The 17,978-nt window shown below is 42.4% G+C and overlaps 1 protein-coding gene across 1 annotated transcript in view; it reads right to left on the reverse strand.

Moving 5' to 3' along the window:
- LOC139313225 (vomeronasal type-2 receptor 26-like) overlaps positions 1-11,532 on the reverse strand; it is a 16,140-nt gene extending 4,608 nt beyond the window's left edge. Inside the window, exons 1-6 of the mRNA XM_070938710.1 lie at positions 11,416-11,532; positions 5,548-5,763; positions 4,442-4,571; positions 2,497-2,668; positions 625-916; positions 87-329 (exon numbers count right to left, since the gene is read on the reverse strand). Of these exons, the coding sequence (XP_070794811.1) occupies positions 87-329; positions 625-916; positions 2,497-2,668; positions 4,442-4,571; positions 5,548-5,763; positions 11,416-11,532 (1,170 nt within the window). The remainder of the gene's footprint in view (positions 1-86; positions 330-624; positions 917-2,496; positions 2,669-4,441; positions 4,572-5,547; positions 5,764-11,415) is intronic.
- Between the last annotated feature and the right edge of the window lie 6,446 nt (positions 11,533-17,978).

The following is a 17,978-nucleotide window of genomic DNA, read 5'->3' on the forward strand; positions in this document are numbered from 1 at the left end:
GATTCTCCAAATACAATAATTACCTCAGCTTTATTCCAGGTTGGGATTAAAGAAAGACATTTGTTCATTGAAAAGATAACAGATACAGATTCCAACAGGTGAGTGAAGGCCAGGCAGATCTCCTTCTCCTGGAGCATCGGCCTCAGAGTTGAGATGAAAAGTTCTCCATTGTCATTTTTAGGGGCCACCAGCCCAACCCAGTTCCACTGGAAATGCAGGAGCAGCCGGACTAAACCCACATACTGAGGAAGTTCATTGGGGCTGATCCGGAAAAAGGAAGGGAACACAGTTCTGTCTTCCTGAGTGAATTTGAGGAAGTGGAAACCGAACTGCAGAAAAGGAGAGTTGTCACAATTTTTTATGACGTTATTATATCCTCATGTTAATACTCAGTATTAGTAGCTTTCTGCTCTGCTTGTTCAATTGATTCACTTTGAATGGAGTGAAAGTCTTCCAGTTACAATTACAAATTCTGATTTCAAATGTTGTGTGAAAATCATGCAGCTGAATGCCTTTTCTTTGCTATGTATACACAAGATTGGTTTATTCTACAAGTGTACTTTGCTTAAGCACTAATAAATATAATTTTTATTTTTATGTAGGGACCCTACATGACCCCTTTACCTGTGGGACCTTGAAGATGCTGAAGATGGAGGCCATCTGCCTTGAGTATTGGGAGTTGACATCTCCAACAACAGAGAGCAATGTATCCTGCTTGTCACATTTGTAATCTGGAACCATTCGGCCTCGTGTGGACAGAAGAGAGAGGCTGTTCCAGGAAATCCTCCTAACAGTCTCCTTATTGTCATAAATATGGAAGCCGAGTGTGATGTTGGGAAGCAGAATCAAATCCTTGTTGATTTTTGTGACTGCATGTACCAAGGCCAGAATTAGCGGATAATTTTTGAATTCAATGCTGTAATGAGAAAACATTGGGAAATATTAGAGAGAACATTTTATATGCTAAGGGAGGTTGCCTTTCCTTAAGTGTGTTTGTAGGTGTGCTCTCCCAGACTTTGAGGTGGTGAATATATTTGTTGTGTGTCCTTGGACAAGAAAATGTGATTAAGAAGATTATGTGGATGGACCATCCTCATGAAACCATGGTCCATGTAGAGAGTGGCTGAGACGTTTACACATTTACAACCCTAAACAGCCATGACTCATCCACATGAGAAATATCTTTAATAGATTTGGCTGTTAGATTATCCCTTTAAAGAGTACCTTATTTTTTTGAGTATAAGACGCTCCCGAGTATAAGACACACCTTATTTTGGGGGGAGGAAAATAAGGAAAAAAATTCTGTTTGAGAGGCTGCATTTGCAGCATCCAAAAGCACCAAAAGCTCTGTTTGAGAGGATGCGTGGAGGCCAAAGGGTGGGGGCTGGTGGTTGTGTGGGGCTACATTGTGTGTATAAGACACACCCAAATTTTCATCCTCTTTTCCAGGGTGGAAAAGTGTGTCTTATACGGTATTTCACCTCTGGGAACCACTCTGTTCATAATACTCAACTGAAGGCAACAAGATTGATTAGCTATCCACTGTAACTAGATTTGCCTTTTCTTTGAGTTTTCCAGCATGATTTTTTTCTCCAAATAAATAATAGAAATGGCCTTTCTCACTAAGCCAGCACAGTTTCTGACAGATATACCCTTCCTCACTTATTGTGCTGTTTATCATCCTCCTGAAGAAACCGGAACATTCTACCCTATTTTATAAGAAGGTTTCTTTATCCAGGAAAGCACCAAGGCTTCTAAACTGCAACAGAACCTGAAAACATCAGTAGAATAATAATTTATGTTTTTTAATTACATTCTCCTCAGACAGGGTCTCATCACTTTTCCATTGTTGCGCAAATACAATTCTGGCTGCTGTTAATATATGCAAAATCAAATATGCTGTCTTTTTATCATATTTTTCTGGTAGAAGGCCCAGCAAAAATATCTCTGGTTTCAGATTAATATGTAGTTTTATCATTTTTTTCCAGCCATGTTTCTACTTTTGTCCAATATTTTCTAGCTCTTGGGTATAAACACCACATGTGATATTATTAGATTGTGCAGAAATGGATAGATTAACACTTGCTATTAAGGATAAAGAAGAAACAGAATATTTTTTGATATGGGACACATTTTATCAATGGCTAGATAATAGAAACAGAGGTTAGAAAGGAAGAGATATAAAGGGAAGAAATGGTATAGAGGAGTCATTAAAAAAGAAGATGATGTTAAATGTTAAATATTAAGGTTATTATATCCTTATGTTATTATATTTTTAATATGATGGTGATGACTAAATATAATGAAGATGTATAAATATGACTATCAAAATATAATTCTACCCAGAATACACACTGTTTGATGAAAATTGAGTGTTATATAAATAAAACAAATAAAATACGGGGGGAAAAAAAGAATATTAATTTATGAAAGTTGACTCCTGAATCCCCAAATGCAGAAACTCTTCGAATATATTCCCTTCTGAGTAAAACATACCTTTTTGTAATTCTTGTCTTTGATGGCTGATGGTGAAACTCTATCATTTCAAAGAGAGCAAACTTTTCCAGGAGCAAATTCCCCCCAATAATGAGATCTCCAGGCTTGTAATAGTCCTCCACAGTTCGCAGAGGGTTCCTCGCTACACATACGGTTTGCATAATCTTATGAGCTGTTGAAGACAGGAGCCAAAAGAGAAAGAGCAGGACAGCGAGCCCATTCATATTTCTGACTTCCTTCTTAGACCATAAATCAAAGTTTGTTGAGAAGCTCCCAGTTCTTCTTGGGAGAGCTCAGACCTTATTTCATTTAGACAGGTTTTGCCTTGGAAGACTTTTGTGGGTAAAAATCTGTGGGGGATACATTATGAATTATTGTACTTCTGATAATTGCAAGGGAAGAGTAACATCCTACCCACTTAGCAATTACTTTCCTACATGTACCAGAAGGGGAAAAACATGTTGGTGGTCTCTTGTTCTTCAAGCAGATGGAATTGAGGGTCACGGTCCAGGTGGGATTTGGCCTACCTGAAACCCCTGAGCAACTGCACCCAAGATGGAGTGTGGCCTATGCCAGATTTTTTTTTCTTTCATATAGGGCTAAGCATAGTGATGAATTGTAGCCTTCTAAACTGATCAATAATGCAGGTGTTTGTAGAAGAAGCATTTTATTGATTCTTTCATGGTTAGGGATGATATAGAAGCTCATTTCTCTTATACATCTTACAAATAGTGAATGGGGTATTCACAATATAAGGCTAATTTAAACTCTGCACCGGAAGTGTCTGTGGAGATTCTCAATCATCCAGGTCATGGTTGTCCCAAAGGTGCTTTTTCAGGAGGCAACTGGACTTTCTTGTTTTTCTTTGAAGATGTTTCACTTCATTGGAAGAGCTTCATGACCAGACTGGTTTAGCTATACAATTTGGGATGAACACCCTTGGAATGGTGTGGGAATAAGGAATGGATTTCCAGAGGAAAAAATTGCAGACTGCAGGATCCAGGAGCACCACTCAGGTGACACAGATAAACCTTCAAGTGCTTCAATGATCCTTTAAAAGGATGCAAATAATCAGCTGTCTGAAAGGAATATAAATCCTTCTGTTCCCCACTATCCTGTCAGGGCTGAAGAAGCTTCTTGGAGGAGAAGCGACAAGTCTTCAAAAGAAAGAAGAAGAAAGTCCAGTTGCCTCCTGAAAAAACACCTTTGGGACAACTATGACCTGGATGACTGAGAATCTCTACAGACTATAGGTCTATCACTTTCCTGAGAGACCAATAGTGCTGATAGAAAAGGCACACCTTCAAAAATAAAAAATTAAACCCTAACCTTCACACTCCACTCCTTCAGGAAATGATTGATGAAAAGTTTTTGTCAGCGTTGCAATGCTGGCATAGAGAGGGAGCAGAGGAGAGTGAAAGATAAACTCTGAAACTTTTGCCTGATAAATCCCTTTGAAGCCTGGTTGTCGTGGAGAGAGGGGAGGGGGCACATTCCTGGGAAATGACGAGGAAAAGAAGTCTGAAGAATGACTTGGAAGACAGCCAATGAGAAGCAGAGATTTGGGGATCAGAAAGGGAGGGATTGGGAGGCAAAAGGTCAGTCTTGTCCACGCGGAGTCATGATCCGGTGGCTGAGCTCAATTAAAGAAAGATTTCCTTAAAGATTGGCAGTTTGGAAGTTCATTTAATTTTGAGATAGCACCGCAGTCTGACAGTTTTATTGACAGGATGAAAGAGTAGCAGTAAAAAGGCTAGTCAGAAACCTGTTACGTGTCTTGTTAGTGAGAGCAGTTTAGATCCAGAAACTCAGAGGTTTTGCTGAAAAAAATACAAATACCTTGCAACATATTGATCCCACCAAAAATGGCCAAAAAAGGTTAATACTATCATTTATTGAATGTCTTGCTTGATCCTGGAAGATCTACATTTGAAATCTGCTCTACCTGTCTGATTAGAAATGGTCCCTTCTGGACAAGGGTCACATTGGTAGAAGCAAACCTGCTGGCCCTCTGGAACTCTCCTCTTTTCTCCTGCGTGGCACCTCTTCATGCTGCACCTGGCAAAGGGCACCTTCTGAAAGAGAAAAGAGAAATGTTTGATATGGTGAATGAAAATACTTTTTTAAAAAATGTACTGCAAACTAGGGCATGCAAAACCTTTGCTAGACCAATTCTCAAATACAGCTTGTCTGTCTGGAACCCGCACTGTATATTGGACATTAATACAATTGAGCGAGTCCAGAGGTATTTCACAAGAAGAGTCCTCCACTCCTCTGCTCACAACAGAATACCTTATGCCACCAGGTTTGAAATTTTAGGCTTGGACAACCTAGAACTATGCCACCTACGATCTGACCTAAGCGTAGTACACAAAATTAAATGTTACAATGTCCTACCTGTCAATGACTATTTCAGCCTCAACCACAACAATACATGAGCACACAGTAGATACAAACTCAAAGTAAACCGCTCCAAATTCAATTGCAGAAAATATGACTTCAGCAACAGAGTGGTCAATGCCTGGAATGCACTACCTGTCTCTGTGGTTACTTCCCCAAACCCCCATAACTTTAACCTTAGACTGTCTACTGTTGACCTCACCCCATTCCTAAGAGGTCTGTATGGGGCGTGCATAAGTGCACCAACATGCCTACAGTCCCTGTCCTACTGTCCCCATTTATTCCTGTTATCTCATACGTGCTTGACTAAATAAACAAATAAATAAATAAATCAAATCAAATCAAATCAAATCAAATCTTCAAAATGTCTTCAAGACCGTATCTTCACTATGGTCTACCATAAACCAGGAACATCTTCTGGGTGATTCAGACCAGTGGTATTGCCAACTCACAAATGGATCTTGGAGATTGGAACTGGGACCTCAACTATGAAGGAAAGACTTGTGGCATTGAGCTACAACTCAGTTCAATACAATTCAATAACAAGCAGATCCCAATTTATTTTCTGAGAGCAGTGTTCAAGTTAGGATATTCTACATCCAGGAGAGTATGACTCTTTCCCTGAATTTACAACATTTCCTTCCAACTCACCTTTGTGGCCCAGACAATTGCATCAGAGTTAATGGTGAAATCCTGGCCTGGGGGAGCCTCAAGGTCTATTTGATCAACTTTCTCTGGGACAAAAGATAGATTGGGGAAGAGAAGCCAGTTGAGGAGATCATAACAAGCAGATCCCAATCCATTTTCTGAAAAAGATACTTCATCTCCAGCACTGTTGAACTGAACATTCCTCAAATAAGCAAGAATCTGGAAAAAAAAGATATTCAGAAATTGGAGCACTTGACTGAAAATCACAAATGAGACTTAATGGGATCTATGTTTCCGTGATGGAGCATTCACAACTTCTGGAGGCAAATTGTTCCACTGATTAATTGTTCTAACTGTCAGGAAATTTCTCCTTAGTTCTAGGTTGTTTCTCTCCTTGATTAGTTTCCATCTATTGCTTCTTTACCTTTAGGTGGATCAGCTTGAGTCCTGTTGTGTGTGCTGAGGTTGACAGAGTCTGCTTTCACATAATTGCTTTCACTTAGGCAAGAAAAACCAAAAGTAACCATAGATTGAGTAAAACCAGGCTTAATAGCATTAACTGTGAGAGGGATCTTGGAGTCTTAGTGGACAACCAATTAAATATGAGCCAGCTGTGTGCAGTGGCAGCCAAAAAAGCCGATGCAATCCTAAATTGCATTAACAGAGAGATAAAATGAAGATCAAGTGAGGTACTAATACCACTCTATAAAGCCTTAGTAAGACCACATCTAGAATACTGCATCCAGTTTTGGTCACCGCACTATAAAAAAGATGTTGAGATTCTAGAAAGAATGCAGAGAAGAGCAACCAGGATGATTAGGGGACTGGAGGCTAAAACATACAATGAACAGTTGCAGGAACTGGGCATGGCTAGTCTAATGAAGAGAAGGACCAGGGGAGACAGGATAGCAGTCTTCCAATATCTCAGAGGCTGCCACCGATAGGAAGGGGTCAAGCTATTTTCCAAGACATCTGAAGACCAGACAAGGAATAATGGATGGAAACTGATCAAGGAAAGATTCAATCTGGAAATAAGGAGAAATGTTCTGACAGTGAGAACAATCAACCGATGGAACAGAAGTTGCCTTCAGAAGTTGTGGGAGCTTCAACACTAGAAGCTTTCAAGAAGAGACTGGACTGCCATCTGTCAGAAATGGTGTAGGGCAGTGATGGATAACCTTTTTGCCATCGCGTGCCAGGAGAGGGGGGGCGGGGGAGGGTCGTGCGCGCACATGCCCACGCACATGCTCATGCAACCCCACACACCCCTGCTCCTGGCACATGATGGCCTGGTAGGCCCGTTTTTCTTTCTTACCTGGTTCCAGATCCTCTCTATGCATCTGGGAAGGGCAAAAACAGCCTTTCCCACTCCCTTGGAGGCCCTACGGAGGCTGAAAGGGCCCATTTCCCAACTCTCGGTGGGACAGGAAGTGACATTTTTTGCTGTCCCCAGCCTCCAGAACCTCTCTAGGAGTCTCTAGGAGTCTTTCTAGGAGTCTCTAGGAGCCTCTCTAGGATCTCTGGAGGCTGGGGACAGGAAAAAAGTTACTTCCTGTCCCACCGGGAGTCAGGAAATGGGCCCTTTCAGCCTCCGTAGGGCCTCCAAGGGAGTGGGAAAGGCTGTTTTCACCCTTCCCAGATGCATAGAAAGGATCTGGAGCCAGGTAAGAAAGAAAAACGGGCCTTCCCCACACCACTCAGGCCCTCCAGAGGCAGGAAACAGCCTGTTTCCCTATTTCTGGTGGGCCCAGAAGGCCCAAAAATCAGCTGGCTGGCGCACGCATGTGCCCCAGAGCTGAGCTGGCATGCCTACTAATTTGGCTCCACGTGCCACCTGTGGCACGCGTGCCATAGGTTCGCCATCACGGGTGTAGGGTCTCCTGTTTGGGTGGGGATTTGTATTAGATGACCTACAAGGTCCCTTCCAACTCTGTTAATCTGTAAGTATCTGTAACAAACTGAACAGCACTGAATAAATGGAGTGGGGCAAACAGGATGCTAAGCCATATAAACATAAAGTAAGGTGAAGTTGAATTGAGGGTCTTTTTACAGTCAGATTCAGAGTTCCTATTGAATGTCAGGAATCCAGATTGCCATTTTGTTCTGAGTTAAGACTTCTTCCCTGATATGGTTACACCCTGAAATTCGGGCAACCATTGAGGATCTTATATGAAAGCCTTTTCTCTATAGTTCTTATGGATAACTAGTTTGTTTTTTCTTTACATTCTACCCCTTTTCGATAGCAATAGCATTTAGACTTACATACTGCTTCACAGTGCTTCACAGCCTTCTCTAAGTGGTTTACAGAGTCAGCATATTGTCCCCAACAATCCGGGTCCTCATTTTACCCACCTTGGAAGGACGGAAGGCTGAGTCAACCTTGAGCTTGGTGAGATTCGATCTGCCAAACTGCTGGCAGCCGGTGACCAGCAGAAGTAGCCTGCAGTACTGCACTCTAACCACTGCACCACCGCAGCTCATCAATAAAACATTACACTTAATTCATTTTATTGGTTTTTAAATAATTCCTTTTTAAACCTGTTCTGAGATAACCTTTGATATGGTAGCATACAGATTTAAATCAGTAATTGGATAAGAAATACAAATAAGAACCTTCTTCAATGTGTATCAACCCTGAAGCTGACCTGACCGAAGCCATTTTGCCACTTTAGTGTTGCCACACTGGAGCTGAGGGATAGGGAGGGGGGAATAGAGATAGCTGGGGTTTTGTAGCCAACACAAGATACTTTCTTTTGGGAACCAAGGACATTCTCACACCTAGTCAGAGAGAGGAGGAGTGATATTACCCAGCAACCGGATGGCAGCTTGATTGGACTATGTGACTGATTGTTTGGGGAAAGGGAAAAAAATGTTTACTTTTAATTAGGTGAAAATCGCGGGAATCTTCAGAGTCAGCTTTCACCAGATCTGTGCCAATATTTATTTATTTATTTATTTATTTATTTATTTATTTATTTATTTATTTATTTATTTATTTATTTATTTATTATATTTCTATACCGCCTTTCTCCCGTAGGACTCAAGGCGGTGTACAGTCAAGAAAAATATAGACACACAAACATCATAAAATTGCTAATTAAAATTATTACTTAGTTTGGTCAATTAAATAAAACCCAGAATTAGATAACATTTAAAAAATCATTCACATGTTCATATGTTTAGCCCCGCCTGTTGCAACATCAGGGTCTTGAGGGCACGGCGGAAAGCACGGAGATCAGGGATATTCCGTATCTCCGGGGGCAGTTCATTCCAAAAGGTTGGAGCCCCTACAGAGAAGGCCCTCCCCCTGGGAGTCGCCAGTCGACATAATTTGACTGACGGTACCCTGAGTAGTCCCTCCCTGTGAGAACGAACTGGTCGGTGGGAGGCTATTGGTGGCAAAAGACGGTCTCGTAGGTACCCAGGTCCTAAGCCATGGAGCGCTTTAAAGGTGATAAATAACACTTTGAATCGCACCCGGAAGACCACCGGGAGCCAGTGCAGCTCGCGTAGGAGAGGTGTTACATGGGCGTAATGAGCTGCGCCCATAATCACCCGCGCGGCTACGTTCTGGACCAGTTGGAGCCTCAGCCTCAATATGATATATCCAAATAAAACCATTCTTTGAGGAATCTACCTGCCTCGGAGTTTTGCTTGCTATGAGTGTATTACTTGGAACCCTGACACTGTGGACTGGACAAAAAGTCCCAGAGATTACCTGCCATGACTGGAGATTTGAGATCCTCTTTCCATGCCTCATCATGGTCGGCCGGGCTCTGGATCCATACATTGCATGTAATGCATGTGCCACAGCATAAATGACATTGTAGATATTGTAACTTTCAGATGTCATGCTCGTTTCAAACACGTAAGACGGCAGATTCTGTAATTTTTCCTTTCCTGTGCATTGTTTTCCCCACTTTGGACGGACCTTGCCTGGCTTATGGATGTCACAGTCAAAAACTCTTTCCCACCATGGTGGGAGAAAGATTTCTGCTTGTGGGTTCAAAGAGTCTAACGACAGGATGAAATGTCTGAATTGTGAGACATCCCCGGTATGATCCCTAAAATGCAAAGCTCCATGGAAGGGCTTTATAAGTTGCAATATGTTTTGAGATTTCCCTAGACTAAGTTTCCAATGGGAAGTTAAGATCCAAACTTTCTGAAAGGATATTTTTCCTGGTGGTTCATACAGATGCACAGCTACCTGAATGTATGCAATAGTAGAGGAATCTCCATACAGAATAATCACTTCATGTTTAAGCCAGGCTTTGAAAATGTGAAGCAACTTTATCACTGCAATGTATTTATCATCAGATTTCAATGTTTCAGTGAAGGCCTTCTCCTCGAGCATCGGTGTCACAGATGAGATGAAACGTTTTCCAGGGTCATCTTCAGGGGCCAGAAGACCAACCTAGTTCCACTGGAAATGCAGGAGCAGCTGAACTAAACCCACATACTGAGGAAATTCATTCTGATTAACTTGGAAGAAGGAAGGATAAGCTGTTCCGCCTTCTCGAGAGAACTCAAAGCCAACATCAAGCTGGAGAAAGTGAGATTCATCTTTCAAAGACAAAGTAAACTTTTATGGTGACTTTAAAGGTTCCCATTGTGTTGTTTCCTGCCCCATCAGTCATGCTGACTCATTTTGAGTGGAAGGCTTAAATTTTTCCCCTTCTTAACAAGAGCCATCAGTTACATGTTTTGCCTGGCTGGGACAGGTCAGAAGCCAAGAACATAAACCATCAATGTGACACAGATAATAAATTGTACTGTTAGGTTGCCTATACTTTTATGAAGAATATGTTAGGAAGGAATTCTTCTTGGCAAGTAGAGAATTTCAGAAATATCTCATTATCTATCTCTTTGGTAGTCCTCGAGTTACGACCACAATTGAGTCCAAAATTCATGTTGCTAAGTGAACATTTGTTAAGTGAATTTTGCTCCATTTTACGACCTTTCTTGCCAAAATTGTTAAGTGAATCACTGCAGTTGTTAAGTTAGTAACATGGTTATTAAGTGAATCTGGCTTCCCCATCTGGCTTGCTTGTCAGAAGGTCACAAAAACTGATCCCATGACTCTAGGTAACCATCATAAATATGAGTCAGTTGCCAAGTGTCCAAGTGCCAAGCCCCAGAATTTTGATTAGATGACCATATAGCTGCTACAATGGTCGTAAGTGTGAAAACAGTCATAAGTCACTCTTTTCAGTGCCACTGTCACTTTGAATGGCCACTAAATGAACTGTTATAGGTTGAGAATTGCAATAAAAATATTTCTTGACACATATAACATAAAAACAAATTCAATTATAGCATTAAGTCACATGCTCCTGCTGTGCCCCTCTCCCCACAAAAATCTTGGATTTTGAGTCTGGCTTCTGCATGTGTTTCTAACATACTCTTATTTTATTTTATTTATTTTATTTTATTTTTGAATTTGTATACCGCCCTTCTCCCTGAGGACTCAGGGCGGTGAACAGCCAAATAAAAACATCAAATACAAATATTAAAACACATTTAAAAAATATATATAGATTTGGCCCCATTAATTAAAACGATAAACAAAACAAAACAATTAAAAAACCCTTAAAAAGAAATTAAGCCAGCCTGGCTTGCTGGAAAAAGAAGGTTTTAAGGGTACGGCGGAAGGCACTGAGGTCTTGGATTCTCCTTATCTCTGGGGGCAACTGATTCCAGAGGGTGGGTGCCCCCACAGAGAAGGCCCTCCCCCTGGGGGTCACCAGCCTGCATTGTTTGGCTGATGGCACCCCGAGGAGGCCCTCTCTGTGGGAGCGCACGGGTCGGTGGGAGGTCGTCGGTGGCAGTAGGCGGTCTCGAAGATAGCTAGGCCCAGTGGAGCCTCCTTACCTGTGGGACCTTGAAGATGCTGATGATGGAAGCCATCTGCCTTGAGGATTTGGAGTTGAGACCTCCGATGACAGAGAGCAGAGTGTCCTTCCTGTCACATTTATAACCAGGAATCATTTTGCTTCGAGTGGAGAGCAGGGAGAGGCAGTTTGAGAAAATTGATAGCTCAATCTGAACATTGCCATAGATGTGGAAGCCAAGTGTGACGTTGGGCAGGAGAACCAAAATCCTTGTTGACCTCTCTGACTGAAAATATCAAGGCTGGGAAGTGCTGATAGTACTTGGATTTGTATCTAGGATGACAAAAATTATTAGGAAACATTACCAGATAGCTCAGGCTGGTCAGAATTTGTCTTGCCTTTGTTGTTATTGTCGCTATTGTTTTTGAGAGAAGCAAATCACAAATCTCATGCAAATGGTCAGCTGTCTGGAAGGAGTATAACTCATTACATTCCACACATCCAGTCAGAGCTGAAGAAGCTTCTTCGATGAGAAGTGAAACGTCTTCGCTTCGATGAGAAGTGAAGCAAAACGTTTCACTTTGATCAGAAGTGAAAAAACAGAAAATCCAGTTGCCTCTTGAAAAAGCACCTTTTTTTAAAAAAAAAAAAATGATTTATATGCCGCCCTTCTCCAGAGACTCAGGGCAGCTTACAACGCATTAAGCAATAGCCTTCATACTTTTGTATATACATGCTTAGTAGGGCTTTTGGGCCCCCCTAAGCGGTGTTCTTTTTTATACAAAGTCAGCTTATTGCCCCCACAATCTGGGTCCTCATTTTACCTACCTCGGAGGATGGAAGGCTGAGTCAACCTTGAGTCTGGTGAGATTTGTATGGGAGCAGCTCTGTAGTGGACAAAAAAGCTCTACAGAGAATCATTAAAACTGCCCAGAATATCATTGGATTCCAGCTACCAGCCTTGGACGACATCTTCAAATCTTGCTGTTTGATTCATCTTCAAATCTTGCATAACATTCTCAGAGACTCTTCCCATCCTGCTTACAACCTTTTGACTCTTGCCTTCTGGCAGAAAATACAGAACAATTAAAACTCAGACCACACATTTTCTGAATAGTTTTTTTATCCCAGAGCTATAATTGCACTCAACAATGAACTAAAGGGCCACCATCAGTGAGCTGTTGGACACTATTACTTGGTCTGTTGTGTGGATGTTTGGGTGGTTTAGGGGTGGGGAATTGTGCTGGGTGGGAGTGTGTTTGGGGATTGTTATGTGTGTTGGACCTGGTCTTTGGGTGTTAAGTGAATTCTGTTGTATGGATATACTGTGTATACATGTACAGTGACAAAAATGTTATTATTATTATCAAGAAGAGGAAACATCGGGCCAATATGGCTTTGGCCAGTCTACCCAGTACTAAGAGGAAACATGCCAACAGTTTGGGGAGTGGCATCAAGCTGGACACACCCACCCAGTTGGCCACACCCACCCAGTTGGCCACACCACAACCCACAAAGTTAGCTATGACTCCTACAACAACCAATACATAGAATACATATTCTTGCACAGGAACAGGAAATTCAAGTGCAAGGCCCAAGAGACGGTATAAATTATTTTATTTATTTTATTTTATTCAATTTGTATACCGTCCTTCTCCTACTGGACTAAGGGCGGTGAGTATCCAAGAATAAAAACATACCAATACAAAATCTAAAAATTATTAAAAGAATTACACAACTTTGCCCCAAAAAATTAAAACATCCCACCTAAAACCCATTGACACTTTAAAAGCTAAAAAAGTTTAAAAAGTTAAAAGGGGGGGGTTACGCCAGCCCTGCTTGATGGAAAAGAAAAGTTTTTAGGGCACGGCGAAAAACCCGGAGATCTGATATCCTTTGTATCTCCGGGGGCAAATTGTTCCAGAGGGCAGGAGCTGCCACAGAGAAGGCTCTCCCCCTGGGGGTCGCCAGCCAACATTGCCTGGCTGATGGCACCCTGAGGAGTCCCTCTCTGTGGGAGCGTACTGGCCGGTGGGAGGCTATCGGTGGCAGAAGGTGGTCCCGCAAATACCCAGGTCCTATGCCATGGAATGCTTTAAAGGTGGTAACCAACACCTTGAAGCGCACTCGGAAGACCACTGGAAGCCAATGCAGCTCACGCAGGAGAGGCATCACATAGGTGCGCCCCCTCGCTCCCATAATCCCCCGCGCGGCCACATTCTGCACCAGTTGGAGCCTCTGGGTGTTCCTTAAGGGGAGCCCCATGTAGAGAGCATTGCAATAGTCCAGGCGGAAAGTGACAAGGGCCTGAGTGACTGTGTGTAAGGAGTCCCGATCCAGAAAGGGACGCAACTGGCGAATCAGGCGGACCTGATGAAAAGCCCCCCTGGCCACGGCCATCATATGCTCTTCTAAAGACAGCTGTGCATCCAGGAGGACGCCCAAGTTACATGCCCTCTCCATGGGGGCCAATGACTCGCCCCTAATAGCCAGCGATGGCGCCGGCTGGCTATATTGGGACCCCAGAAGCCACAGCCACTCGGTCTTGGAAGGGTTGAGTTGAAGCCTGTTACTCCCCGGAGTAAGAGAGAGAAATACCTCTCTCTCTCAACTCCATGTGGTCAGCTGCACCAGGACCATGTGTTTGATGGTTCTGCTTCATTAAACCATCTTTCCAATCAGTTTGTTTCCAGTGTCTTTCTTCCTGCTTGGAACTTAGAGCCTTGATAGTACAGTGGTTTAGTGCACCCTGTCATTAACACAGCTGCCTGCAATTTCTGCTGGTTCGAATCTCTCCAAGGCTCAAGGTTGACTCAGCCTTCCATCCTTTCTAAGGTAGGTGAAATGAGGACCCGGTTTGTGGGGGCAATAAGCTGACTTTGTATAAATATACAAAAAGGATGAAGGCTATTGCTTAACGCATTGTAAGCCGCCCTGAGTCTCCGGAGAAGGGCGGCATATAAATCAAATTAAAAAAAAAAAAACTGAACCAGATGGATATTTCTTCCAACCCTCACTATGCAGGAAGCCTTTAGGTACTGGGGGAAAAAATCTTAATCACATTGATCAGTCAATAGTTGTACAAAGAAATACCATCAGCATAAGGTTGATACCGGAATTAGAACTGGGTGGGCCTCATTGAGACAGCTTGAATATCAGGGGTTTGGGGCTCAAGCTCTCCCTTCCATCCAACACTGACTGGAACCATCTCCAGAGAAAGGAAAGAACCACATAACACCCTGTACCCATTCATATTACCCCAGCCAATCCAGAGGTTTAACATGGGCAATGGTGCCCTTTCCTTGCCAGCTGACATTTCTAAAGATGTACTTCACAAGACAAACATCAAAAAAACATTTCTGCCCCAACTAGTTGCTAGTTGTCCCAAAGGTGCTTTTTCAAGAGGCAACTGGACTTTCTGGTTTTTCTTTGAAGACATTTCGCTTCTCATTCAAGAAGGTTCCTCAGCTCTGACTGGATGGTGAGAAATGGAAGGATTTATGCTCCTTGTAGACAGCTGGTCATTTGCATCCTTTTTAGAGAGTCGTTGAGGCCACTTGGGGGTTTGTCTGTGTCCTCAGGGTCACCTGAGTGGTGCAAATGGGGATGGAGCCGCCTTGGAACTGCTGAACATCCTGCAGAAAGCACAACTCCACAACACAATCCTTTCAGCAGTTCCTGAGGACACAGGTAAACCTCCAGGAGGCCTCAATGACTCTCTCAAAGGATGCAAATGACCAGCTGTCTGCAAGGAGTATAAATCCTTCCATTCCCCAAAGGTGCTTTTTCAGGAGGCAACTGGACTTTCTTGTTTGTTTGTTTGTTTTTTTGTTTGAAGACATTTCGCTTCTCATTCAAGAAGGTTCCTCAGCTCTGACTGGATGGTGAGGAATGGAAGGATTTATGCTCCTTGTAGACAGCTAATCTTTTGCATTATTTTAGAGAGTCATTGAGGCCACTTCAGTGGTGGGTTGCTACCGGTTCACCCCAGTTCAGGTGAACCGGTAGAGGCAGAAGCGGGAGGCTCTGCCCACTCACCCGAACATCATCAAAAACACTCTGTGCATGCGAAGCGATCATGCGCGCCTGTGCACTCCCGGGATTGTGAGTTATACAAAGTATGTAGGTCAATATATATTCTCCCCCTTACTAGAGAGATTGCCAGGGAGGACAGATGACTTTTAGGTAGACTTTCTCCTCCAAGACTCAAACCCAGCTATCACGCGTGCAGTGGCAAAATTCTGTGTTGCTGCAATGTCCACAAGAAAAGAAATTGGTGACAGAATTATAGATGTCAATTGGTACCAATTTTTTTGGAGATATCTATAACAATTATTGGAAAAATACATTTACTCACATACTTATCAGCTCCCCACTCGTGTAAATTAGGGAGTGACCCTAACGTTTTGAGATCATGTATTTTCATAACAGGGATGCTATTATTTACCATTAATGTCAGTATTATTTTTAATTTATTGTATGTCTATTGCTGGTCGATGACCATAATAAAGTATTTATTCTATTCCTGTGTGCTCCCAAAGCAATCACACGCACCTGCGCGCTCCCAAAGCGAGCACATGTGCCTGCACGCTCCTGAAGCGAGCACACGTGTCTGTGCTCTCCCAAAGCGAGCGTGCATGCCTGCACACTCCCAAAACAAGCACGCGTGCCTGTGTTCTCCCGATAGTGAACCAGTAGCACTGGGATTTTTTTTTTATTTGATTTATATGCCGCCCTTCTCCGGAGACTCAGGGCGGCTTACAATGCGTTAAGCAATAGCCTTCATACTTCTGTATATTTTTACAAAGTCAGCTTATTGCCCCCACAAACTGGGTCCTCAAGTGGGATTCAATTTGAATCCCACTACTGGGCCACCTGGATATTTATCTTGTCCTTAGGATTACCTGAGGGGTGCAAAATGGGTGTGGACTCTTCTTGGAACTACTGAAAGAACTGTGATGTAGACTGGAGATACACAATGTCATATCCCTCCCCTTCTGTTTATTTATTTATTTATTTATTTAATTTTCAGATTTCTATACCGCCCTTCTCCTTTCGGACTCAGGGTGGTGAACAGCCAAAATAAAACATTTGTACACAAAAGTTAAAATAGATTTAAAATAATTAAATAAAGTTTGGCCCATAATTTAAAACATTTCAATTACAATCAATATCAAATTTTTAAAACCCACCATAAAATCAGGACAGCCCAGCTAACTGAAAAAAATAGGTTTTAAGGGCCCGACGAAAAGTCCGGAGGTCTGGGAATCACTTGTATCTCTGGGGGTAGATTGTTCCAGAGGGTAGGTGCCTCTGGAGGGTAGGTGCTGTTGAGAGAGGGCTGTTCAGTTTTGACATAGATGGCCTCCTTGACCTCTCTTTCAAACCAGTGGTCCTCTCTGTCCAAAATGTGGACTTTGCTGTTTTTAAAAGAGTGGCCTTTGCTTTTTAAATGCAGGTGGACTGCTGAAATGTGTCCTGATGGGTTTGTTCTCCTATGTTGTGCCATGTGTTTGTGAAGTGGTTGTTTTGTTTTCTCAATGTACAGATCTGCACATGGCTCATTGCAGTGTACTGCATATACTTGTGTAGAGTTTAACAGCTTGAGATATCCTTCTGCCTAACTCCATAAGAGATATAGCAAGAAGATAGCACTATGCAATAAGAACATTTCTACTTTCATACCTAGCCATGTGGGTTAAATAAACCAGGTAGTATTGTGTTATTATTGCTCACGCTTACTAAGGTATAACTGATTGTCCTTACCACTATGCCCTTTTACAACAAATTCCATTTTATGTGCAGTTACTCCATTTCATGTAGGTCACATACCCAACTTCTCTTTGACTCTCAAGGGCATCTGCTCTATGGAATAACAACAAAGGCACAAATATGTCTTTCCCCTTCTGGTTTGCAGACAAAATCTAATGCTAAATGGATAGGGCAATAGCTTTTCATTGCAATTATCAGAAGAACAGTAATTCATAATGAATCCCCTGTGGATTTCTACACTAACAAAACTTCAAAGATAAAACCAGCTTTAAAAAATATGCTCTGATGTCTCCCAGTGGAGGAAGGACATGTCACATACCTTGCCTTAAAAAGAACAGCTTCTGGTTTTGGTGAGACTCAGTTGACTTTAGTTTTCTCTTTGGTCGCAGACCAGACACAGCTAAGTAAAATCATCATTGATATCAAATTGGCCTGGAGCCATCCAGGTGGCACAGCGTCTCTCTATGGTGCCAAAGCTCTGGTGGGATTTCAAGTGCTACCTACAATTGAGCTTCTGCACAAACCTTGATTTCTGATCTAGGAGGGAAGAAAACATAGAACACAAAATAATAGAGTTGAAACAGAACAGTGAGGTCTTCTAGTTCAACTCCCTTAATTTCAGACAAATAGCTCTCCAGTCTCTTTTTGAAAGCCTCCAGAGATGGAGCACCCAAAACTTCTGAAGGCAAGCTGTTCCATTGGTTGGTTTCTCTCCAAATTTCCTCTTAATTCTAGGTTGCTTCTCATCTTGATTAGTTTCCATCCATTGTTTCTCATCTTGCTTTTTGCTGCTTTGGAAAATAGTTTTACCTCCTCATCTTTGTAGGAGCC

The sequence above is a fragment of the Pituophis catenifer genome, unplaced genomic scaffold, assembly GCF_029215685.1.
Source record: "Pituophis catenifer annectens isolate HBS135680 unplaced genomic scaffold, rPitCat1.0.hap2 SCAF_1, whole genome shotgun sequence".
NCBI lineage: Eukaryota > Metazoa > Chordata > Lepidosauria > Squamata > Colubridae > Pituophis > Pituophis catenifer.